Source organism: Parus major, chromosome 1A, assembly GCF_001522545.3.
Source record: "Parus major isolate Abel chromosome 1A, Parus_major1.1, whole genome shotgun sequence".
NCBI classification, from domain to species: domain Eukaryota; kingdom Metazoa; phylum Chordata; class Aves; order Passeriformes; family Paridae; genus Parus; species Parus major.
In genome coordinates this window covers 5,210,266-5,236,223 of record NC_031773.1, presented here as the reverse complement: position 1 = coordinate 5,236,223, position 25,958 = coordinate 5,210,266, and the positions used below count along the sequence as shown (strand labels likewise).

The following is a 25,958-nucleotide window of genomic DNA, read 5'->3' as shown; positions in this document are numbered from 1 at the left end:
GAGGAGGGTTCCATACAGAGTAGGTGCTGTAACCAACATGTCATCTAGGAAAATGGTTTTTTTTTTCATGATAGAGCAAAAGCTTGGTGAGATTGCATCATCTGTAGGAAGGAATAACTGGTTGGGATGAAAGGCTGGAGAAGGTCTGTGTTCGATGTCAGTATACAGAAGAAACTTTGAGATGTTCAGCAGAATGGTGACCCAGGGAGAGGCCCAGTTAATTTCTAGCTATTTGTGCTTGCATTACAAACAGATCGAAGAAAGCTTCTGCACAGAGATGAATTTATGTTATTCCTTTTCTTGTTTTAGGTAAAGAAGATGAATTTCCAAAGAAGCCATTGGGGCAGATTCCATCAGGACCTTCACCTTCTGTGCTTAACTCCACTCCAATGCTTAATGGACAGAACAGTACTGGTACTCAAACAGCAAGAAGGACAGAGAGAAGACCATCCATGGAAGAAGAACAAGAAAGTTCACCAAATGACCGAAAAAGAATTAATTCGATGGAAAAGAAACCTTCTTTAAAACAGCAAAAGATTCGACCAGTAGAGACACAAAACAGTTTGCCTAAGAATGACATAGATACCAGAAAAAAGCCTCAGCTAACAGACCAAGACAACTCGAGTCTATACAATAATGCAGCTGCTAATCAAAATTCTAATGCTACTTCCAATACCAGAAGGGAATTTGTACCTAAGTGGAATAAACCGTCTGATACCAAAATAATGGAAAAGACAATGAAGCTCACTGCAGAGGTGAAAGGGAGGCCAGTAAACCATTCTGTTTTGGGCCCACCACCAAGTCCTGGAGAAGTGCAGCCTTTGAATGTAAAGCAAAAGGTGAGGGTTTTGGATGCTGATGAAGGTAAGCGAGGGTCTAATGCATCTCAGTATGACAATGTTTCAGAGGATGAAACTGAGAGCGAGAATCTTGTTGAAGAGGTGATTGAGAGAGCTCATCCACAAAGTCCTGGGCATGTAGCATTTTCTAATAGTCCAAGGAAGCAAATGGAAAAAATACCAGCTCCATTAAAAATACCCAATAATTACGTCTTCACTTCACAGCCCAGATCTCCAAAATATGCATCTCAGTCTGATGGTCCATCTCATGGACTGAATGTAAAACAGCCACTGCCAGGTTATAGTAATCCCCCTACTTACTATGGGAATTCTCCAAAGCACGTTTCCAGTATAGGCAATACAAGTTCTTCACCTCTGCATTACCACGGGAATCGACCCAGCCCCTCTGGAAGGCCATACCCTTTTATGTCAGTAGATTATTCCCCAAACAAGCTGCAAATGAATTCCTATCCTGCCAGTCGCCAAAATCCTCTTTCACCAGCCCCTGCTCAGACAGAAGTTGCTCCTGTTGATGCTTACACCAGCAGCTTGAGGTCCTCTCCAGGTGTCAAATTCATAATCCCTCCAGCAGATTATTTACCAGATGAGAGAAAGTGGCCAGATGCCACCTACATCTACAGACACGAACCCTACAGGCAGCCCTGGAGCCAAGACCTTAACAAAGGTCACTTGGATAATTTCCAGAAGTACCAGCATTTCCAGCCAACACCTTTACAAGACCGCAGTCTTCCTCCTGTTTCTGTGGATAGTCCAGTGAGATACAGGACTTCCCCAACCTTGGAAGAGAATGGTTCCCCACAGTATCAATATCCAAGCCCATCAGCTCAAGCCCAACACTATCGGAGCAGAACTGATGGATTGTCTATGCATGAATCTGTGCTTCTCTGAGAACCTGGCTATGCTTAGTGAAATGGCAAGAACCAAAACCAGTTGAACAGTACTGTGTTAGTAGTAGTCCGCCTCTGAAATGTGGATGGTTCATGTGAGTTCAAAAATAATGACACTATTTCAGAGATGTTTCAGGCTTTGGTTGGAAGCTGGTGGAGTTCTTGGACTTGCATGGAAGCTACTGGAAGTGATGTAATGCACATAGACATAGCAATAAGCTCATATACACCGTGTGGTTCATGCTGTCGTCTCTCCTTACATTTTAAATAACTTGTGTTACAATCCTTCTGCCTAAAACCTGTAACACACTGAAAAGTTTTATTTTGACTGACATTGTTAATGCACTGTACAGATGTGTGTGTGTGCGCCTGTGTGAGTGTGCACTTACAGTACACAAACTCATGTGGAAAAGAGCTAAAGAGTTTAAATTTAAATGCATTTAACTTTGGGCAAAGCTCGTGAAGTACTTTAATTTCATATTAATTTTTCTTTGTAATTTATTTAAGAAGCCATTCATTTTGAATGGGAATTTCTCTCATTTTTATACAGCTGCCTCAGCATCCCAGTATCTGTTCTGGGCAGGAGAGATGCTTTGGGATTATTAATTTAATCATGTGTGAGAGTTAATTTCCTCTCCTTTGACTACTGTTTGTCCTTTTCCTCAGCAGGAAGGAGCAGGCAGGGAAAAGCAGAAAGCCAAAAATGTCTCTCTAATCTGGCTAAGAAATGGTGCTTAAATTCAGGGCAGTGTTTAGGGGGTTTTTTATAAGTGCATCAGAAGTGGAGAATTTGTACCTTCTCATCCAAATCTACCTTCAGAATGTCGTTGTATATGCAGAAGACTGGAGCACAGTGAGACTAATGCCAGATACAGAAATGGTGCTGCACCCTTCACGTTTTGCCATGCTGTGCTGTGAGGCTAAAACTGGTTGCAGGGCCAAATCTCACAGGTATCAGAGAATTGTGCAGCTCATTGACACCTCTGTGAAGTGCATGAAGGAGATTGAGCTTTGCTCCAGGCTCGATATGTATCTATGTACTGTGTGAGTATGCAGTGTCCTTTCTCCTAAGCTTTGTTGAGTGGACTCTGTTGTGTTCTGCCCTTTTTCCCCCCAAATTGCTGGCGAGTTCATGTTTGTGATGGGACTTGCACTGTGTGGTGTTTTACACCAAAATGACCCTGACTGTTGTTAACAGGAACCTTAAACTCCTGCTGATGTAAGTAATTCTAATTAGCGTTCGCAGCCTTTTTTACTTTGTGTTTTCCTTTCTTTGAATGTGAATTGGGGGTGGAATTAAAAGCAGGTGAAGTGGCACATGTAGGATGGAGTCCTGTGAGCTGCAGGACGTGCTGACCTCTCACCGGGAGCTGAGGCAGAGGGGGGTCTCGCCAGGAGAGGTCCTTGGAGTACTGAACAGAGAGTTTTCTCTAATACTGAAGTACTAAACATTGGTATCAACACCAGTTTGGAAGGTTGTCCTGTTCCCTTCTGTTTTGTAAGGTTTGTTAACTGAAAACATAGAAACAGATATTATTTTTGTTTTCTTTAAACAATGAGCTTTAGTGCCTATTATTGCTGCAGGTTGGCTCTGTAAGTTTTAAGGTACAGAAGTAAAACAATTTTTACAAATGGAAGTAACATTTACTTAGTATGTTTCAAAACAATTTTTTGTGTATATAACGTGTCTGATGTAATTTTTAATAACTGGGCAATTTTATATTTTAAATATTGAAACCGCAGCGAAGTAACTGTAGCCAAGCACTACACTGAAATCCTAAACTAAAATTGTGAAGATAAATATGACTTGGGCTTACTTTAGTTCTGATTGCTTACAGCAGCTTAGAAATGTATGTATATAATATTGTGGCTAAGTGTAATAATCTCAGTGTTTAATGATGGTTCTGTAATTCATAACAAAGCTGTACAATTTATTTGTGCAAACAACATGAGGCTCCAAAATATGTATCAGCGTTAGTAAATAATGTAGATTTTTATATATAAAATATATACACACTATTTTCTTATTTCATCTACACCAGTTTTATAACTGTGTACCTATTTTGATGTGACTGTATTTTTAACATGTTAAAATAATAATAATTAAGCTTATGTTGTGTTGTCTTTCTTCTTAATTATTCGATTAGCTCCAAACTGGACTTTTGCTATTCTCAACACAAACAATTGCTTTTCATAAATGAATCATGTGTATATATATGATGTATCCTATTTAATTTGTACATGTTTATTTTTAGATTAAGCAGTGTGGATACAATCTATATAGTGTTTTTGCATTATTGCAGAAGTTGCAAGATTATTGATTATAGTTTATTACACTGCTAAACCTTAGCCTATCATTTGCAAAAACTGGGAGCATAAACTGTGATCATAATTTTCTGGTTTTGTTCTAATAATCTCACCCAATACCAGTTTAAAAGAGAATTGTTGGCATAAGGAGTTTGCAAAGTTGCATTGATCTAAGTGCAAAATAATAGTCTGACTGTGGCTTCCATCTCTCACATCTGGAGGATGCTATTGAGTTATTTTAAAAAAAAAGCAATCCAGCCTTGTGTCATCTGATTGTAGTGCAAAATACATTTTTATTTTTATTTAACTGGACAAACCAGGCTCAAGGTACAACCAGATTTGAGTCTGTCATTCGTACCAGTAACAAAACCCACTTGATGCAGAGTGAAGTGAGACAAAGCTGTTCCAGTGCCTTGCTGATAGAGGGGTTCATCTCGGTGTCATGGATTAGACATCCTCATAAGAGCTTTTGTTGTCACTGTTTGATCTGAAAACATTGGAGGGGTAAGTATCAGCATTAAATATTTGAGACATTTTCTTTCTTCCTATGGTTTCATAATTTTCCAAGATCTCTGCTTTGAGCTGTATAAACTGTAGGTTTTTTGTCCAAGTCAGTTGTCACGACATTCCTTGTGGTTGATGAGACAAATTCTGCGCAGGGATTTGGAGAACTAACACAGAGGAACACAGAAGACTAAGTAAAGAGACATAACTAACTTCTGTATGGCAAAAAATTAGTGAAATTAAACTAATTAGGGTTTAAAGAGAAAAGAAAGGACACTGAGTATATTCTGTGGTTGCCTTTCCTTTCACTTGGATGCTCTGCTAGATTAGATCTAATGACTTCAGTGCGGTACTGAAGCACTTCAGTCTTGTGCAGTAAAAATTGTTGTGGCTATGGAATAAAAATGGGAAAGGATCATGGTATCACTGGTACTCTTAAACTTTTTGGTGAGTGGGATGCGATTGCAAGATCCAGGTGCTTGCTTACCTATATAACCAAGATAGGTTATACACTGCAAATGAAGACAGAAGCCATCCCTGTTCCTCCTTCCAGGGGAAGATTTTGGCATCAGATTTGGTGATCAATCTGAATCTAAACCCTAGCCTGGGCAGCTAAGGAAGAGAATCTGACCTCAGGAAAGTTCTTTCCTTTTCCTCAGATCCATCTGTGGTCAGTCTATACTTTAGGGAAGGCAACATGAGGAAAGGGAAAACCTGTTTAGCCAGTAGTCTGTTAAGGAGAATATTCTCTCCTACATCTGCTGATGACTACTTAAAGCCTTAAAGCATGATATTATTTGCAGTTGTTTCAAAATTATCAGACTGGAGTGGACAGTCCTATTTTTCTCAGGGCTAAGATATGTAAATGCCAGTTACCTCTGTAATACCTGTCAGCAGGATGAATCCCTTGTTGTAAAAGTAACTGCTCTATCACTATCAGTTAAGTTTCAAGACAAGTAGCCGGAGATTTTTAGAAATCATGGAGGATGCAAGAGAGAAGTACCTTATTGCAAGTCAAAGATACACTGTTGTAGTAAGCCACAGAATAATTCCAAAATTAGATGCAAACAGTAAACAACATTGAAATGTCAAAAGACAGAACAGCCTTCCAGTATGGGGGAGCAAATCCAAAGCTTCCCTGAGGTACATACACATTTTCCAGGGAGATTTTTCTCAAGAATCCTATCCTGAATTTCACATCATCTTCAATATGACTTTGAAATGGACTTGCAAATTGCAGACTTTTTTTTTTTTAATCTCCCCCTTGGGTGGCATTACACTGCATGCACAAAGAAGAATACTATTTAAAATATGCCATCAAACGCCCACCGTTTCATTTCCAGCAGAGAACATTCCACTTTCGATACTTCAGTGAGAGGAAAATATAATCTTTTTTTGTAGTCCTTTAAATACTGCATTTTTGTAAAGTTCTGTAAATGCAGCATGGTTACAGTTTAACAGCTACTTAACCAAGTATCATTCAGTCTCCTCTTTAGATGGCATGAAGCTACTGCATAATTTGCTGCAGTTACTTTTTTCTTTTGGGCAATATTAAGACAATCCAAATGCTTTTAGTGGCAGAGTTGCAATGAGAAGATGACTAGGCCAACAATTGAAATTGGAAATATAATTGCAGTCATTTTGGAATAGCCTTTAAGTGACTGCCAAATCCTGGGAAAGACACCATTTTCTGGGTTCTTTGTGCCAAGAGAACTTACTGCAGCAGGGAACACGTAGGTCCCTCTCCTGAGTGATTTGATTGTCTCTGCTCACACCAACAGCTTTTCTTTGTGCTTATGGAGTTAATATGTTAGTAGAAAATCAATGGAACTTTTAGAATGAATAATCAGAAAACAAAGCTATCTTGTTCTGACTTCTTTCTTCCTTTTTTTTGTTAGTTTGTTTTACTGACTTTATTGTCAGCCTTGTCAAGGTGAGCTGTGTGTGATGCGATTCTTTTGTCTTCTTTCTCTAATAATGTGCCAACATGTGTTTTTTCAGAGGCTTTGTGATGCCTTTTTGCTGCTGTTTCTGCTGTACATCAGAGGTTATTGTTTGCCTCTTCAGCATTTCCTTTCTAGATTATGTGCAAATTAAGAGAACAAAAATTATATTCTTAGTATTGCAGTTGGTCGTAAATTCTCCAGAAAAGTAATTCTTGACAGAAAGCAATTGAATTTGGCAGTTGGTGAAGGATGCTGTAGTGGGGGAGACTTTTGTACAAGTCTGTGGAATCCAAAGTCTAAAGTTGCTTCTGCCTGGGGTCAAGCACCAAAAATCATATTACACACAGACCAAGGAAGGGTTTTTTGCAAAATGCTGTGTCCTGCCACAGAAACATGCCAGCTTGGAGCTACAGCTGACCTCCTGCCAGTATAATATGTTTGATGTGGTTAAGTAAATAACCTGTTTCCTAGTAATGTATTGCTTTTGTCAGATTTTTCTGCTGGAAATGAGGTAAAGAGTTAAAGCCTGGGCTAGGAACTGGGAGCTCTTTTCTTTAATTAGGAGAGCTGATGTTTGCTTTTGGTTCAAACCATCCACTTCAAACATTGTATTTGTAAGTTCAGCAATATCTTTTCAAATAATTTGTGGTATTGTCCCTTAGGACTTGGGTTTTTTCAATAACAGAAAGTCTGTTAGATTACTTTGTCTAATCTGTACCTTTTTTTTTAAACTCCCCTGTTCCCATATTTCCCTAAAGAGAACTCAGATCTGAGAATGACACCACAGGTAGTAAGTGATCTCCAGTGCTACCATCAGGTGGGTTGGGTGGTATTTTCAGGCATGTTAGCACTCAGCATGAAAAGTGGGGTTTTGGTAAGTGGAAAAGCTTTACTGGTGCAAGGTTGCCCTTGCACCCATCAGCAATGTGTGTTTTATAGCAAAACTCACAGATCTTTGAAGCAGAAGGGCTGGTTCTCAAACATGCTGATGCTTAGCTGCCTTAACCTTGAGGAGTAGAGTTCGAATGAAGCTTGTTTCTAGCAACAACCTCGGTTTTCTTCCCCTGAAATTTCACAGGGAAGGAAACCACAAGGATCATCGAGCCCAGCTCCTGGCCCTGCACAGGACACCCCATTGTCCAAATGCTTGAGTTCTCTCAGGCTTGGTGCTGTGACCACTTCTCTGCGCAGCCTGTTCCAGTGCCCAAACAGGTGAAAAACGTTTTCTATATCCAACCTAAACCTTCCCTTACACAACTTCAGACCATTCCCTGTCACTGTCAGAGCAGAGATCGATGTCTGCCCCTCTTGCCCTCACAAGGAAGCTGTAACTGCAATGAGGTCTCCCCTCAGTCTCCTCCAGGCTGAACAGACCAAGTACCCTCAGCTATTCCTCATATGGCCTCTAGACCCTTTACTATCCTTGTTGCCCTCCTTTGGGCGCTCTCTAATAGTTTAACATCTCCCTTCAATTGTGGCACCCAAATCTGCCAACACTACTCAAGGCCAGCAGTATCCTGGCTGAAACATCATGGAGAGCCTGTGCTCTCAGAGAAGGGGAATTTGGGTCTGTTCTGGAAGTCAGCAGGTTCAAGTTCCTGGACACAAGTCCCATGAAGGGTAACCTAGCACAAACTGGGTATTGTGTTCAATATATTAAAGTGGTTTTAAAACAGTCCCCTTGGCCTCAGTGTTCTTCAGGGACAACTCACCCAATCAACTTTTCAGTCTCCAAAGAAAGCGCCTGTGTTAGAAGATCTTGCTTTGATGTTATTTGTTCAGACTTTGTGTCTGGAACTCCTGAAACCCTTCAGAGTGCTTTCTCTTTTTGTTCCCTAGGTTTTACTGTGTCAGATTTTTTCCCATCTGAGTTTTTTTCAATTCCAGTAGAAATGTCCACCTGTTTGCTTCTCCAGTGAATGAGTTTTCTTTCAATTCTTGTGTCAGCCTGTCACGAGCTTCCTGCATTGTGTTAATTCATTGCATTCTCCAATCCATCTCAAAGTCTGTCTTCGTATTGCAGCACTGTCACTTTGCTTTGGAGAAAACACTGAAAAAGTACAAAGTACATGATTTGGAGATCATAAAACAGAAATTATGAGTGTAAAAGCCAATCATAAGCACTTTAGAAAGGTCTATCTGGTGGTTGTGCTGTGAGCAGCACCTGCATCGTAAGTGATACAGATGCTTATCTATTATCCCGTTAATTGGAAGGGCTTGGATGATCAGTGGCTTTGCTCAGCTCTTTCCCAGTGATACCTAGCTTGTGTGGGAGGTTGTGTCCATGATTTGACAGTTTGATGCTGGTCAGCACAAAGCAGCAAGTCAGCCTTTATTGGATGGCTGAGCACAGAATTCTCTGTAAATATTTCATCACATATAGTGAATAAAGAAGGAATAGTCTCTCCTTGCCATAGAATGAGTATGCTCACAGCTACAGAAAGTAATTTGTGGCTGCTGGACTTGTACAGAGCTATGCCCCAACTTCTTTGATGCTTTACATTGTGATTTTGCTGTGTAATGTGTAAAAGTGCAGCAGTTACCTCTGGTGTGCTTTTTGCCGTGCAGTTGAGCACCCGGCTGGGCAGCATCCATCCTGCCTTCTCCCTTTGCTTTCCTGATGGGTTCAGTTTCTGTTTGGTACACCAAGTCTGAGAGGGGAAGAATTAGCCCTTTGTCTGCTCTAAGTATTCATGGCTCCTCCTGGGTGCTGGTTGTGGGGTTTATTGGTTTTGCCACAAAGCTTTAGAATACATTCAGTTTTTGCATTCCCTGGTCCTCCCCACTCTATCTATATTATGCTGAATGCTAAAGGAGAGGGGAAAAATCGTGATTTCTGGACTTGACCTGCTGGAAGTTGTGCAGCTCTGTCTGCTCCCCACAGAGAAAAGTTCTGGTAGCCAAACTTCAGAAAGGAACAAAATAGTTTTGCTCTTTAAATGCCATTATAAAACCCCATGATTTCAGTGACTGGGTGGGGTGTCACGCTGGGCACACATTTATCATTGTAAATGTTAGGTCTGAAAGGCTTTGAAATGCTTTCAGAACGTGTGATTTTGGGCACATAAGCAGATCACTTTTATTATAACCTTCATGTTACACTCAATGGGGTTGGTCAGGTGATGTTTTTCCCTGTTCATTTAAGTGGTTTCTTACAGAGGCCTTTGAGTTCCAGAATAATGTTCTGTGCAACCCCGGTAATTACTTTATTATTAACTGGAAGGCCAGGTGCCCTTGTCTACCTCCCCTTTTAGGAGTGAATCATGTTCTGATATTAAAATGACCCTAAGCTGAGATCTCAAGTTTCCTTTCCAGCTGGACTAATGGGGCTTGTAGGAGGGAAGCCAAACTTCCATGACTGCTAATTATCCTCAAATTGGATTAATAAAGGAAAATTACTTAACTACCCATCCAAGGATGGAGAGTTAGCTGTACCTTTGAAAAGACTTGCCAGCTGCTAACAAGGTACAGTTGAACTGGATTTGCCTTTTTTAAACATACCTTGGGTATATCCCCTGAGCGTATGCAGAAGGATTCATCCTTGTGTGTGCTGTTTTCTGGAAGGGCTCAGCAAAATCTTAGCTGGCAAGTTGGCCACCTCAGTAGATGTCTTTGGAACTAAACCAAGGACTGTGTTTCCATCTATGAGCCTAACCCATGACCTGTGGAGGCCATTGGGGATTTATAAGTAATTTTTAAGGGGTTTATCTTCAGAAAAGAAAGGTGAGCTGTCTGAACTTCTGTCTTGCAATTCTTTTCTCTTTAAGCAATACTGTGGATTGCTGTGGGGTTGAAATTTTTTCCAGCCAAAAGAGCAAGCAGTGCTCAGTGCTAAAGGAGCACTTTCCATGATGGTGATCCTGTGAGGGAATTGCATTTAATTATTTTAAATTATTGAAGCAGGACAAAGAGTTGTGTCCAACCTCTCAAGTGACTTAGTACCCACTCTTCTTCATATAATTTGAGGAGCCACTATCCATGTCACTTAGGAAGGCAAGCAAGAATTCCTGTCTTTATATCCTTGGCATCTGACAGATGCTCAGTTTTACCATTAGCATAGCTGAGCTACTTTATAAAACCTCCCCAGCCTGGATCTTCTGTCTGACACTTCCTTGGTAGTGTTGTTTATATAAAAAACCTGCAGCCCTTTTATTTTTAACTCCTATGTTAATGATGGGGATGCTTAGGGAGAAATTCCCTCTTTGCTTTTTTGCCTTTGCTGTGAAAAAAATAATAAATGCTTGTCAGCCTAACAAGATTTCAAGTCCCTCCCCTGCTCTGCAACATTTAATTCCTGAGGTGTCTTTGTAACTGCATTTTATTGTGCTGAACAGAATTTCTCAAATATTTTCTCTCACATCAACTTGTGATAAGTCTAGTCTGACCTTCTGGACTTACTGCTTGGGACATTGTTTATCAGGTACTGCCTGCTTCCTTTCTCTCCCAGCCAGGAGCTGAGTAGACCTAGAAGATGCTGGTGGTGCTTTGAGGTGGGCATACCTGAACCTCTCACTGCAGTGAGCTAACAAAAGAAAATGAGAATGGCTCTTTGCATTCAAAAAGCTTTATTAGAATGTCAGCTAGAATTCTTAATTATCTTAATTAGAATTCAAAGCTATGAAGAACATTCTTAAATATTTAAGTGCTCTCTGCCCTTGTCCATTAAGTCTCTTCCTGTGCAGATCCTTTCTTTCAATTCTTAAGTCAACCTAGACATGTTTTGGGGGGTTTTTGCAAGCTCTGAGCCGCCCCTCTCATCCACAGAGTTGTCCCCATGGGATGTTCACTCCCTGCCACTCTCAGTAGGTTTTAAACCTCTCTGACGAGCCTTACATTGCCAAGTTTGTGTTCTTGGCTCTTTCTGCTGCCAGACCGCCCTCTGCTCGTGGAGCTCTGTCCTGTACAGGCTGAGGCACAGCCAGCCCAGGAACCTTCATCCTCTGCTGACTGAGCCCTGCCCACCCCAGTCTCTTGGGGTGGAGTCCTCCTTGACCACGGGGACTGTGAAACCACCTGGCACAGAACCACAGCAAAGGCTGGGGCAGATTTGGATGGGTCTTGCCTGGTCCCTGCCCAGCCTTCCCTGCTTCTTGCAGCTGGAGAGTTCCTTCTGTCCTCAAAAGGAAAGCCTTCCATGGTCATCCAAGACTCTAAATACAGAGTGCACAAGCCCACTGAGCTCAGCAGAGCTGGGATATTTATGTGTGAGAGAATTTTCCATGAGCAAAGTGAAAAGCCCATCAGTCTTTGTGTGTTTGGTGCCTGTGATTAAAAATTTTGGTCTTTGTAATTGTTACTGATACATTTCATATGTAGTTGGCACTGTACAAACATCTCTTCCTGTATCTGATTTCCATTTTCTTTTAACTTACATTTCTTTAATCATTAATTTTGTTTTTTGTGGTGGTTTTTTCATACACAGATGTGGGATGATGCTTTTATCTCTTCTCAGAAGGACTGTTGGTTCTCTCTGAGTTTCTCTGTAGGATACCAAATATTTTCCTCTCTTCAATACAGATGAACCTGTTGCTCTGCAACACATTTGTTAATTCCCAATGAAAAACTTTTTTTTTGTTATTTTAATAAGAGTCTTTTCTGTAAAGATGTTGTTTAAAAGCATGTATTTGAAGTGAGATTTTTATTGTGACTGCTCCAAGAGGACCCTCATAGCCTTGACATCTGAAGTCTTCTAGAAGCAGCTAAGTGGGCTCTGTGTTTGAAGTGGCAGCACAATGCAAAGATGTAGCAGGAGGGAAATGTATTGTATTAATTCTAACAAACTTCAAGAAACTTATTATATCAATGAAAGTTCTTCACATCTTTGGTTCAGGCATGTCAGATATAAAGAGCGTTGAAATCAAGGACAAAGATGCCAGCAAAGGCTTGTGTAAGATGGAGGACCCAGACCTCCTTATGAAAGTGAGACAACTTCTCATGGGCTTCTTTCAGAGAAATAACAATAATAACAATAATAGTAATCCACTCAGCAACATCTCTGAACACAAAGGCTGAACAAGTCTCTGTCCTGTGAGACTGGAAGGATTATTTAATAGGTAATTAAACATAGTCAAGGACAATTGTCATACAAGGTAGAATCTGTGTTTGTGACTTTGGTTGCTGGCTCAGGTCATCACTTGTCCCCAGATGGGCAGGATCAGGTTGTCAGTGCCCATTATATTTAGAGAGAAATTATTGGCCTGCCTTGCCTGTGAGTTTGGGGTTTTTTAGCAATATTTGATGTGGGTTTTTTGTGTAACAGAAACTTTCAAGAATACATCTATTATTTGGCTGTAAAAATTGGAACAAATCAAGGGAACTTAGATATCTTCCTGTTCTCTGCTTCTAGCTGACTCATTTTAAAACTTAGAGCTGAAGAGCCTAAGTATTGTCTAGAAAACTAAATTTCCAGACTAGAGTGGATTTACAAAGTCACTGACTTCGAAAGAGCATTGTCCTATCTCTGCAAACTACTGAGAATTTAACTGTTGCTTTTTGATTGGTGACTGCACTACATATCACAGGTCTTTACAGGTCTTTTATTATTTTTTAATGTCATATGCAATATGTAACTTAGGCTCAGTAAGTGTGAAAATATGAAGCACCCATGAAACTAAGCTTTTGTTCCCAAGTGAAGATCAGTTGAATTGAGGCATCTCTGACAGACAAGAATTCATAATCCTTTGTCTTCCAATTGTTTATTGAACTCTTCCTGGTTTCCAGGATTTTTTTGTATTTAGTTACGTTTGAATCAATTTGCCTGTATAGTGATCCTTCAAAAAAAAAACCCCAAAACCCCAAAGCCAACACAACAAAAAAAAACAACCCATCTCCAAACCCAGCTTCTTTTGTAAAACTAATTTCTGATCATCTACTGCTATCACATCTGTTTATCATCTTGAGAAATTTTTACATGAGCATCTAGAACATTGATAAAATGTTAAATAATATTGAGCCAAGAGTTAATCCATGGGGAAATCTGCTGGGAAAAGCCCCACCAATTCCTGTCTCCCACTAATGTGATTACATGAAGTTGCCTTTTGATATCAGTGTTTGCAATTTTAACATTAATGTCCAACAATAAAGTTGTACCTGACACTTGGGATTTCTTTGTTTCAAGTTGCCTTCTTTATTATGTTGAATTTTTGAACTTTATAAAGTTTTCATTGAATTTTGTACTCTCTATTATTACTTGTCTGTATTTTCCACACAACTGAAACTCTTTGCAATTTCTGGCTTTTTTTTTTTTTAAATTTTAAATCGAAGTATTTGTACTTTATATGTATTTTTTGCAAATCGTAACTTTTTAACTGTCTGCTGGGTTTGGGGTTTTTTTACTGTCAGGTGAAGGACCTTTATTTTTATCCCAGAAACTCTGTATTTTGTTAGTTAGCCTCAGGCCATGTCCAGCAGTGCTTGCTCACTGCATAAAAGAAAGCTTGCTCAAGCTTTCTTTTATGCAATGATTTTTGTGGAATAGTTCACTCTGTGGTCCATCACATCTGGTTGTGTGCTCAGATGTTTCACTGATCATAACCCTGAGTATTCAAAGACCTCAGAGTCTGAGTCAGAATTTCTCAGAGGACCAAGCCATAGGATGGGCACTTGTCCATGAGGAGCTGAATTAAAACCTGACGGTGATTTTGAGAGGGAAAGAGCATTAAATACATTTCCTGTGCACCTGAGTAGAAGGTCTCTTTTCTGACTGGTAGAGATATATAGAGATATTATAGATGAGATATAGGAAAGAATTATCTATTTCTTTACCTGTTCCAGGTGTAAATATTTTAAAGACAGTAGTCAGGTGTATGGCTCAGCTAGCATTTATCTGTAAGGAATATTTTGCATAACATTTTGCATAATAATTATGTTATTACTATATCAGAGCTGGGAATCCAGCTGCACTTGCCACTGGAATGCACAGACAGTGTTAGCAATAGTTGTGCCAGGAAGATTTTCCTACCTTCCTCGTATTGCCAAAGGATTTATTATCCTTTACAGGCAATACTTCATGGACTTGTGTTATGAATGTTTGTTGTTTAGAATTTGTCACTGAGGAAAGGCCAGTTCCAGACATGGCGCTCTAGATTTGTGGTGTCGCGCAAAGCCCAAGTTATTTTTCATTATTATTAATATTGCTGTGGTGACAGTCCAAAGGTGAGTTGTATCTGCTCGTCTCCAAATGACCCTGTGAAGATGAGCAACATTTGTAATGATTTTGGTCAGTGACTTCTTTGCTGCTCGAAGTAATTTCAGAGCCCAGCCAAGGGATTTACATTTCCATAAACAGATCCCACCTGCAGAAACTGTCTGAGCATGAGGGATCTGGAAGAACTGGCTGTTCCATCAGTGTGTCCAGCATTTCCAGCACAGGAATCAGTACAGCTTGTCTGTGAACTGGGAAGACACCCCGGGTGGTGACATATAAAAAGGATACAGAACATTCCCTTTCTGTCAGATATTCTTTTTCTCCTGCTGGCATTGGGTGATGCATTTTAAAGAGGTGGGGGATTTTTGGTCAGAAGTCTTTCTGAAATAATTTTGTTGAATATATTTCACTGGCTTAACTAAAAAAAAAGCCCAAAAAGCAACCAGAAAAAACAAACCAGATGCTTTTCTCTTTTTTTTTTATATGAACTTCTAAATTATTTTTTTTGTTCAGAGTTACTGAAGGCTTTGAATCTGCTTTTTTTGGGTGAGGGATGGGGCAGGGGCCATGGGCACAGACACATGAATGGAGGATTTTAATTTTTAACACTAACCTTAAATATTACCAAGCTCAGTAAAACCTTCTCAGTGGGGTTTGTAGAACTGAAATAGGGTTTTTAGATCTGCATCTGAGCAAGCTTCATCTTTGCCAGTGGGAACAGCTGTGGTTTGCTCCTGCTCCTAAATGAACTCTGAAAAGTAAATATGTCCATGGGACAGTCCAAACAAAGGGCTTTTTTGGGGGACAGAAATTGTTTAGACACTCCTTTAGGAAGATTGGATGATGATTTAGCTACTGGGATACAAAACCTTTAGGAACTGATAGCACCCACCTCTGGAGAACAGACTGTGTTGCCCTGACTTGGCCTCTGCACACACATCACCTGCTCACTGTTGCACTCCTCTGGGAGTACCTGAAAGTGCCATTCCCAGAGGTCCTGAAGACTGGAGCAGGTGGAGAATCTGTGGCTTTTGTGGCAAGAGAAGAAAAGTGGGTGTTGCTGCAGGTTTTACAGTGGGAAACACACCTGGAGTACTTCCAGTATCCCAGGGATGTCCTGTATATATTAATGGGAGGCTGAAGGAATACCATGTGGGTGAGGAAGAATTGGCTGCTTTGGAGATTACAAAAAAATTAAAACTTCATCCTCCCCCAAGCTCCTGGCATTTCCTGTCTTGCAGGAGAAAGTCATGGGAAGAATATGCTTTGGTAGTGCCAAGGTAGGGGAAAACACCTGGGCAGTTCCTTCAGGATCCTGGGGACAAGCCACACAGTCAGGGCAGCAGTGAGTCCTCTCCTGTGCCAGCTGAACAACGGAGGAGGAGGAGGAAAAAGTTCTGGCTTTCTGGTGGGGAGGAGTAGGAGTATTTGTAGTGTGTGTGCTGAGGCACACAGCAAGCCTGGAGTGGCTCAGTGGAGCTGTGTTGGGAGCCAGAAGCTTCTCCCAAGGCAAACTGGTTTGGGAAAACATCTTCCCAGCAAGCACAACCACTGAACACTCCATCAGGAGCTGGAGAACATGCAGCATTCAAACCACCTGCCCAAGAAACAGAAGGAGGAACCTTGCACCAGATGTGATGGACAGCCCAGAGAAGGGAGAAGCTGTGATTGCCCTGACTCATTTGGGGTTTTTTTCCAGTCCTTTGAAGACATTTTCCCTCTAATATTTATATTTTCTGTCATCTCATGTTTCTGCTTATGGTTGTTCACAGCAGCTCAAGGGTGACTTCAGCAAGACCCTGGGTCCGTGGTCACTTTCCTCAGGAGATGTTCCTGCTCTTGGAGAAGGTTTTAAGGTTCTTGGGGAGCTCAGCTCTCTCCTCTAGAGCAGCCCACTGGGGAGCCAGGTGCTTTTTGCTCTGTCAGCAGGGATTTGAGGAGATGGGTTTTTTCCCTGGTGAAATAGATCAACTCTGTTTGACATTTAAATTGTCATCCAGAATTAACCTGCTACTGAGATAAAAGGAGGAGGACAGAGCAGCCTTCTCTTCCAGCTATTCCCCCCTCCCCAGAATTTCCTCCAGAGGCTTCAGTTTCTCCTCTGTATCCTTCTCCCTCTCCAACTTTGCATTGAGCCAGACCAAAAGAGCAGAAATTCCTATATGAACATTCAATTAGTCCCATATTTAAATCTTGTCACTGTGACCTAGTGAATTATGCAAGGGGCTGGATACCAGAAATCAATTGAGCTCTAATTCCCAGCCCTGGCACTGGATCTCTCAGCATATTGCTATAGGCAAGTTATTTCAGCACATTTTCTCTCTCCATTTCTTCCCTATAAATTGCACATGTTAACGTTAGGTGATGCAGCAGCATCACAGATGGACTGAGATATTTGGGTAGAGGAATTACAGCAGCACATCCCACTCTTACATTGTGTGCCCAGGTCTTTGTTTATTTAAAAATGCATCCACAGCAAAACATTTGCCAAACACAGGAAGATTCAGGCTTTGTCTAACTTCTGTTAAAGATACAAGGTCTGGGAAAAATCTTTCAAATTATCATACAAAAAACCAATTTGAGATGAAGAGGAGGTTACCAGAGAGTAAAATACTCAGTATTTTCTATCCCAAAATGCTAAGTTATCACTTACATGCAGTCCAGCACGATGGCAATTCAGAACCATGGGGGTCCTTATCTCCCATGGCTCACGCTGAAATTATTGGATATGTTGTTGCCAAGAACAGACTGAATTCAGTGGGAGAGCTGCATCAGTGAAAAGGGTGCCATCATATGCAGGGCCTTAGGATTTTTTTGAATTTTTTTTCCACCTTGATGAAATGTTTTTAAGAATGGCTTTGTAAAAAGCCAGTGCCAAGTCCACAGTGCTCTTCAGTGAAGAATTCGTAATGCAAAGGAAATTTAAGTATGATAGAGAAAAAGGAAGTATTATAGAAGTTTACAAGCCTTTCATGTTGGTTTCTTAGAAACATTAGGTGAGTACTTTGTCTCCTATTTGCTCTCTATTGCTCCCAGCCTGGTTCTTCCCATCACACTGCACTCACAAGTGAATCACTGCACGTCGCAGTTGTTATCCACTAATGGAGGAACACAAGTGACTTGTGGCAGAAACCTAAATGTTATTTATATAAAAAACTACCGGAAAATATCTACTTGTGATCAGTGTTTCCTGAATGGTTTAAAATGTCATCTGAGACAAAGTTCTGTTCAGCTGTTCTCCAGTGTGGTATTTTCATGGTGCAGCATTTGTGAGGCGTAGGATAGCCGAAATGTGAACTCATGGAAGGCAAAGTCTTTAAGCTGCTTAGGTGGCTGCATGAAGTATCTTGAAAAAAGCACAAGGCAAAGAGGGAAGAATAAATTATGTGGTTTAACTGTCCTTAATTTCAATTGAAGATGATAGCAGTGAAATTGGAAATATGTTTAGTCTGATAACTTCCCTCTAATGAAGCATCCTTGGTGTGGCTTCCAGGGATCCAAATTCACTGTCTGCAATGCTGAAACCTCCTTGTGTCACACAGACCTTGTTTGTACATCCCTTCCCTCCAGCCATGAGCAGAAACTTTCATCTGAATGTGAAATCCTTTGCTGTGAGGTGATTCACTGGGTAGGATATGTAATGCTCTCATTGGTCTCTAAATGTTTCAGCCAACTGATAAATAATCAAGAACCTTGAATATTCCTTTCTGTCTGTCTCTCCTCAGAGTGCTTTGACTTGCAGTAATTTATGGTGAGTGCATTAATGCCAATCACTGTAATGTCACAGACATGAATTACCACAGTACATTCTGTCACTTGGTGGCTTTTTCAGTGCCAGGTAACAGACTTTTCCCAGGGTAGGGTGTGTTTGAGCTTGTTACTGTTGTTGTAAGTTTTCTCCTCTGCATTTTTAAGTGTCCTAATTAAACAGTGAGACTGAAAAAATATCGAAGTTTTCTAAAATCCAAGTGCTGTTCCCAATCAGGGATTTTTGGGTTATTTTTGGGTGGCTCTAGCCCTTTTTTTTCTTTCCCAACCTTATAATCTTAAGTCCAAACTTTTCACCTTGATACCTTTGTTATTGTTTTCTGATTGCCCAGGTGAATGCCATGATTGTCTGTGGAGCCAGATCCTTGAAGAAGAGCTCTGCAAATTGTGATTTTCTACTGTAAGGTCAGTCACAGTCTCAGCCTAGGTTGGCCTCCCCTCCTTTTGCCTCCTGGAAGTGCTTGCATGTCTAATGGTTGCACTCTTGAACCGTGAACTCCAAGGCCTGTGCTCCCACTGCTGCTTGGCTGGAAGAAGTGATTTTCTGTATGGGATTAAAGAGCTTTCTCTCTTCCTCTGATTTAAAAAATAATTTTAAAAAGACTTTTCCACCCCACATCTTCTGAAGTTGGTGCTACACCCTGCAAGGCTGGCAGCCTCGGAAAACAATTAGAAAGAGACCCTTGAAGGCAGGCTCTGAACATTCTTGCAAGAGACATAATTTTAATCTCATAGAATTGTCTTGGCACACTGGGTGAAAGCAGGCTTTGTCCCTGGGATGAGAAATGATTAAAGCCAAATTCTATCTTGTGGTGATTATGGAACAAGCTAAAGTACAATGTGAGGCATGGCTAAATTAGTTGTCTTAATCCATGGTCTAATAGACTCTAAAATATCTCTCTGAATGGGGAAAGGAGATATCTACTTGGGTGTCATCTGCATGCATATCCTGACCATCCTGACCTGATTTATATCCCCAGAAGCTTCGTCTTCCTCTGGCTTGGCTTTGGCCCACTGCCCTTCCTGGCATCTGTGCCTGTCCAGCACCTGCTCCTGCTTCCTCCCACACAAACACACTCTTCACTGCCCACTTGCTTCCCTTGTGCAGCCTCTCCCTTTGCAGGCAGATGGCTTTGGGCAGGACATCCCACCCTCCTGTCTCCCCATGGGACACTGCTTTATCCTCTGGCTACACACCTACATGCTGCTGCCTTGTTTGGCAGCCTTTCAAAAAGCTCTTCAAGGACAAACCCCCCCAAAATACAAGAGGTAATCCTAAAAAGGAAAGTCCCCCCCATTTACTCTCATCCTAATACATCAGAGCGAATATAAACGATTGAACAGTAATTTTAACCTCTGATTTCTGCCAAGCCTCACTGGTTTGAGCTGGCCAGCCCCCACAGATGGGCTGCTGGGAGCCCACCAGCCCTGTGAAGAGCAGGAGATTTCACACAGGGATCACACGTTGTTTCTGAGGCAGCAGCAAAGCATGTTGCTCCTGGTTGTCATCAGAATCATTAGCCAAAACTATGAAATTTTGCAAAGCTGACTCGGGAGAGAAAGCCCAGGAGATTGTTGGCACAGTGGGAATTTACATATTAAGGATACAGGGTCAGCTCCTAGGTGCCCAAGCAGAACCAAACCAAGAAATGCTCCTCATTAAAACTCTGGGCCTCTCTTGCCAGCACTGCAACCTCAACCCCACCACATTAGGTTCCTTTCCACAACTGAGAGTTCAGTGATGAAGGATTTGGGCTCCTTTAGCTGCCAGGCTCAGGTTTTATTCATCTTGTCCAGAAAAAATACTCCCCAGACCCCAGAAAACACCTTCACCCGCTGTTCTTCAACCTTGAGAAGGCTCAAACATGCCTTGATTTCAGGTGAGGATGTTTCTTTGTGTTGGCTGCAGGTTTGTTTGGACATCAGTAATGAGTGCATGAGAATCTGGGCACTAAGGGCATTTAGTGTGCTTTATAAAACCATAAATCACTTAAAAATGGGAACAAGGGAGCTGTTTTCCTAGCAGAGGACTCCACTGGCCCTTCTAGGTGGTAATCTGTGCTTGCAGTCTGTCATTCAGCCCAGAGCCATCTCTGCTGCACAGCTCACTCTGTGGGAGTGGGGGTGAAACAAAGGGCAGAGGTATCAGCCCAATTGATCTGATGCAAGCCTATGCTCAAATCTTGCATGTCTGGGTTCTTCCTTTTTGGTTGTTAGAGTTTTTCTTTGATTCTCGTGAGGTTTGTTTTGGGTTTGGTTTGGTTTTTTGTTGTTTTTGTGTGTGTGGTTTTTTGCTGTTGTTTTTGTGTTTATTAGCTTTTTTTTGTTTGTTTGTTTGTTTTAGGATAAGCTCACACACAGATCTTGGTCACTGAGATCTGTAGCCATAACTACACGGGGACAACCTCAATCTGGAGCTTTGCTGTTGTGACTGTACCAGTTTAATGTGGTATGGTGCCCTGATTAAGGAGCTGTGGTGTTTAGAAGTCACTTGGCAATCAGTGGGTTAGTTTTCATCATCTTTGTGCCAGACAAGGGTGTGAGTGAGGAGAGATGTGGCACTGAGATAAGGAGAAGCTTTTAATTCATTTCGTAGGTGACCTAAATTCAGCCCCTGTGGCCATCATGTCAATCCCACAGTCTTGTCTGCTAGATTACTGATGTAAGTAATGGTGACACGTGTATTTATCGAATGTCCTTCTCTGTGGCTTGAGGAAGGACATCTCAGGGCAAAAAAAAAAAAAATTACTTGGAGATTTAATGACACTTGTCATCAGTTCTGTTTTCCATGTACTCTGGTTTATCCTAGCACTGAGAGAGCATCTGACAGCGTGTGCCACAAAAATGTAACATATTTATCCTGTGAGGGTGGCTTATGTTGTGGGAGATCAGACATCTCTTCTGCTGCTGAGGCTGCAAAGGTGCAGAATTGCTACATGACATACTGAAAATGATACAAAATGCAGACGTGGTGCCTGTACAGAGATTGGAAATCCCAAGCCTTTGTGCAGGGTCAGAGCTTTCATCAGGGCTGCACGATCATGCAGATCTCTCTCTCTCTCCAGCTTTAGATTTCTTCCTGTGCTGCAGCAGTTTTGGGAGGGGAGGTGATGTGTCCCATCTCCTGCTCTGAAAGAGCTGTCTGAGCTCCTGGGTCATGAGACAAAATCTGTGCAGAGCATCCTCCCCTGTGCTTCATACCTAAGGAAAAGCTGAGACTGCTCAGGGAACTTTAGCACAGAAAGACCTAATTTGCAGGTCCCAACAGGCATGTACATGACATAGATGCAAACCCGCACAGTCCTGCTGAGATGACAACATTTCTGAGTGCAGCAGCAAAACTCCAGATAGCTGGGTAATTACAGTGGCAAAAATTATGTGTTTATGGCCCTTTAGGAGCCTCAGGTGATAAATGTTCTGTGAATTGCGCTCCCACATTTGAGTGCCCACGCTCTGTCCAGGTATCCTGTGGTTCCTGGTGCCGTGAGTGACACTTTGGGCATGGTGTGTGCAGGCTGCTCTAGCTCTGAATTAACTTCTCCAAAGTAATCCCAGTTTTCCTGTCCCCTTTCCACAGGTCATCCCAAGCTCAGCAGTGACTCAGCAGCACACCTGCCCTTGCACACGTGACTGAACATCTCCTGCTGTGTGTTTCATCTCCAGCACTGCAATTCCTAAAGCTAGAAGCAAATAAAAGTCATGCTTCATGAAAAATAAACTTTTATAATTTAGGTCTCCAGCACCACCTGGTCTTCCATCCTCTCCCCTAACCCCTTCCTGGATAACATTTCCTGTGCTGATTGTATTAGTGTAGCAGGGAGTGAAGTACAGTCAAAGGCTAATCTTTTTGTGATTGAATATTAGATTCCTCGTTTCAAGAGGCTCTTGCAAACAGCTTTTTGTCAGACTGATGGAAGATGGCAAGGATGGAAGTGAAGTAGGGAAAAATACATGTTTCTTCCCAAGGGTTTTTATTCTCTTTTCCTTCATAGCTTTTACATTATGGAAAATAGTATAATTTAAAGTTGTAATTTCAAAAAAGATGTTCATTACTGAGAAGGCAGCTTGACCAAATCTTCCTCAGAAGACACTTAATTGACAGTGTTTAGGACTGACAACACACCTGAGATGGATTACTAGCAATTCATCCTTGAAGCAGAAGGAAAGGAACAGGACAAAATGGACAGAAAGAAAAAACCTGGAGCTGCAAGATCTAAAATGGAGTAAACATGCAACTGAATAATACTGGTCCTGTGCTTCCTGAACCATCTTTAGAAGTGTAGAAAATTACATAGTAAAATCCATTAATTGTTATTTTTGCAGGATGAAGATCCAGGACAAACACTGCTGCTCCTCAGGCAAAGTCCTTTTCCCCTTATGCAGAAGGTGGGATCTTTCCAAGGGACCAGTCCTCCCAGGACTTTCCATTCCTATCTTAAAACAACCCTCTGCTCTTTCTTATTTTAATCACTTTTAATAGCTCTATGAGTTGCTCTCCTCTCCCTATTCCCAAAAGAAAATATTTGCATGCAGGTTAGAAAGGGTGGTGTCCAGAAGGAGCCTGGCAGTTAAGGCAAAATATATACATGATGCAAGTAAAATATAATTTACCAACACATAATACCTGTCTCCAACCACCACCCAATTCTGTAGGGTTTGACTTTGATTATGTCTCTCCTTGCACTTTATGAGTCCTCTATATCTACATGTTTGCTGCTGCTCAACCTCAACTGTTGTAGTTTTTATGTACAGGGGAAAAAAAAGCAGGAAAAGATATACTCTGAATCCTGGTTATTTTTGTTTATTGTGGGAAGGAGGATTAAAGATAAAGTTTCAGAACTGCCCTCTCCCAGAAAAGTAACTTGGTTTTGCTTGTGCTGCTGCCTATAAAATAATGTGGGATTTGGGATGTTTGTGAGGATACTGGGCCAAGCAGTCAGCACAGCAAAGGGTCTCTGCTTTGTCACCTCACTGTTAAAGCTCTTGCTGTGAATTTGGCAGGTGAGGGGGGGAGGGTCTTCCTCTGATGTTTGTGTGCCAATGGTGTTTGTGTTTAATATAGGTTTTAACACTGATACCCAGGAGGAAAGGAGGATTCTGTCCAAAGACCCCGAGGAGATGGAGCTGCAAGCCTGGGTGAGGAGACTCCAGGAGAGGTGAGCTCACAGATGTGTCACTTTGGGCAGCATCCTCTGTGAGCTTGCATTGACCTGACTTTCTGCAATGTGAGTGGTTTTTTGTGGGGGTGCCCTGATCTTTCCCTGTCAACTGGAGGCAAGGCAGCTTCTGGATTCACTCCCTGCAGTACAGAAGTCTCAAAACAAAACACTATGTCACCTAATTGTGAGAGCTGAAATTATTTATGGACCTGGCCTTTGGAGTCAGAGCCTCAAACTTCTTTAATTACCTTTGGGGATCTGTGCACAGGATACCATGGTGATGAGAATAATATTTGGAATTCAAGTCCTGTCTAGTGTGCTTTAGCAGCTGGAATGGGCAAGCAGCTGATTATGACCATAACAGAAATAATGCCAGAAACCTACATGCACAGAGTTTGGAGCGTTGGCTTTTTAATCAGATGCATAAAACTCTGTTATCTTTCTTAAACCCTTCTGGAAACAAAATTTGGAAGGAAAGTTCCTGTTCAATATTCAGTGTCCTTGTGCAGTGTGAATCTTTACCTATAAAGCTCCTCACCAAAGGAGGAAAGACTAGAATGTAAATTGTTGTCTTGATGCTGCTATCTGGAGCATTAATATACATCCACTAAAAAGCAAAAACTGAGCATGCAGATTATTCCCATTACAAGTCCATACCAACATTGCTGAAATTAGTCTGAATCTATAATTGCTTGATTCAAACTTTATGAAAGCTCTGGGGACAACTTAAATGTTTAAGGTGATTTGTTTCTCCAGGGAAGCCATCCAGACTCATTAGCACACCACAGCAATTGTCAGAACCGATGATATCTGGAGGCAGTTGCTGTTTTCCAACTCACCTCTAAGGATCCACTGAGGCACAGCTACACAGGACTCTCCAGAGGGTGATGTAAGACTTGGAACCACAGACAGCCCAAATTCAGCCAGATCATAACACAAATCTATCAGCCTCAGCCACGTGGGATTCATCTGAGAAAGCAAACTGGTTGTCTAGTCTTGCTTTGGCACCACAGGGAAATTGGCACATTCAAGGCATGATTCACCTTGCCCTAAAGCTGATATCTAAAATAAGTCAGCTGAGCACGCAGTAGAAATTCCTGTTTCCCTTCATGGCTACAAAGGATGGGAGGCTCAGTGAGGCACAGATGTCTCCAGCGTGGATGTTTTGAATTAGGCAAGATGAACCTGTCTATGCTGTATTTTTTAAAAATGCTTTGTGTGATGGATGCTTAGGTCTCAAATTGGAAGCACAAGTTCAATTATAAAGTACAGTGTCCTCAAGGGCCCTTGAAGAAATTCATTTGCTCTGAGTTCAACCCTGACCCAAAGTCCTGATGCATCTTCTCCCAGTATTTAGTGACTATAACTTGACAGACACTTCACTGTTTAGTCGTCTCTATCCTTTCATTTAGCAACTGAATTCAAAGATTTAATGGATATTTTTAGAGTTTACTCACATAACTTTAAAATTGTTTGGACCAAGTAGCATAGACATTTGCCCCTTCTTCCACAAAGAGCTCTAGGATTTGTAAAAATGAAAACATGACTTTGCCCCAAATGGCTATTTTCTTCATTTTTTCCCCCCCTTTGTCTTGTGTCATCCATAATACTTTGATTGTGCCACTGCTCAGAGGAGAAGTTTTTTTGAGTAGTTTGGAACATCTTGAGCTTTGATTTCTAATCAATTTGCACTAACAGCTATGGGAACCAGTATAACAAGTCTTTCCTGTCTCTTTCTCTTTCTTACACTTGGAAAAATAAATCTGAGCAGCGACGTGAGTCTTGTATAATTACTCTTCCATTCGTATTTCTAGACTTGTCAATCTGGCAAGCGCCATAGAGCGGGATTAAAAGCTTTCTCCTTCTCTCTCAATCAGAGATTTCATTTGCTTCCGTGTTTTACAGTAAATATAATCAGTTCAGCAGGAGATGGTTTTGTTCTCTGCAGTGATGTCTTCCTAGTCGAGGGAGTTCTTATTAGCAGCCCGGATGCGAAGTCAAGTGACAGGAGCCCCCCACACCGAGTGCCACTGCAGCTGTAGGCAGAGTTATCAGGGCTGGAGTCCCTGTGGGGCACCTGCAAATGTGTCTCTCCAGCAGGAGACCCAAAGATCTCTACTCCTCCATTTCTGTTGCAGTTTAGGGGCTCCAAACCAGACTTGGAGTCAGACTCCACCACCTTCCAGGTGGGAACCAGAAATCAGTTGCCAAAAACAGACTGTGCAGAATAACCTTAACTCCTGTTTAGTCCCAAACATGGGGTCTCTGGGAAGCTCCTCCAACCAGACACAGTCCACAGGGAGTTTTGCTCTTTTGCCCTGGCATTGGCCCCAGTTTGGTGGGAAGGGGAGGTGCTGGATCATGGCAAGGGCTTGGCTGTG

The 25,958-nt window shown here is 41.5% G+C and overlaps 1 protein-coding gene and 1 long non-coding RNA gene across 8 annotated transcripts in view; both read left to right on the top strand.

The window, feature by feature from the left end:
• The window catches only part of USP6NL (USP6 N-terminal like), a 119,735-nt gene extending 106,129 nt beyond the window's left edge, over nucleotides 1-13,606 (top strand). For all 6 annotated transcript variants that reach the window (XM_015628420.3, XM_033514306.1, XM_015628421.3 and 3 more), the window contains one exon: nucleotides 310-13,606. In XM_015628420.3, coding sequence (XP_015483906.1) covers nucleotides 310-1,748 — 1,439 coding nt within the window. In that variant the 3' untranslated portion in view covers nucleotides 1,749-13,606. The remainder of the gene's footprint in view (nucleotides 1-309) is intronic.
• Nucleotides 13,607-18,701: 5,095 nt separating this feature from the next.
• On the top strand, nucleotides 18,702-25,481 carry LOC107204150. Of its 2 annotated transcripts, XR_004497671.1 has the most exons (4): nucleotides 18,702-18,823; nucleotides 21,996-22,804; nucleotides 23,481-23,574; nucleotides 24,334-25,478. It is a non-coding gene; the product is annotated as an uncharacterized LOC107204150 (long non-coding RNA). The 2 variants fall into 2 exon arrangements; XR_001521500.2 differs by having other exon boundaries at nucleotides 21,996-23,574; nucleotides 24,334-25,481.
• Nucleotides 25,482-25,958: the final 477 nt, after the last annotated feature.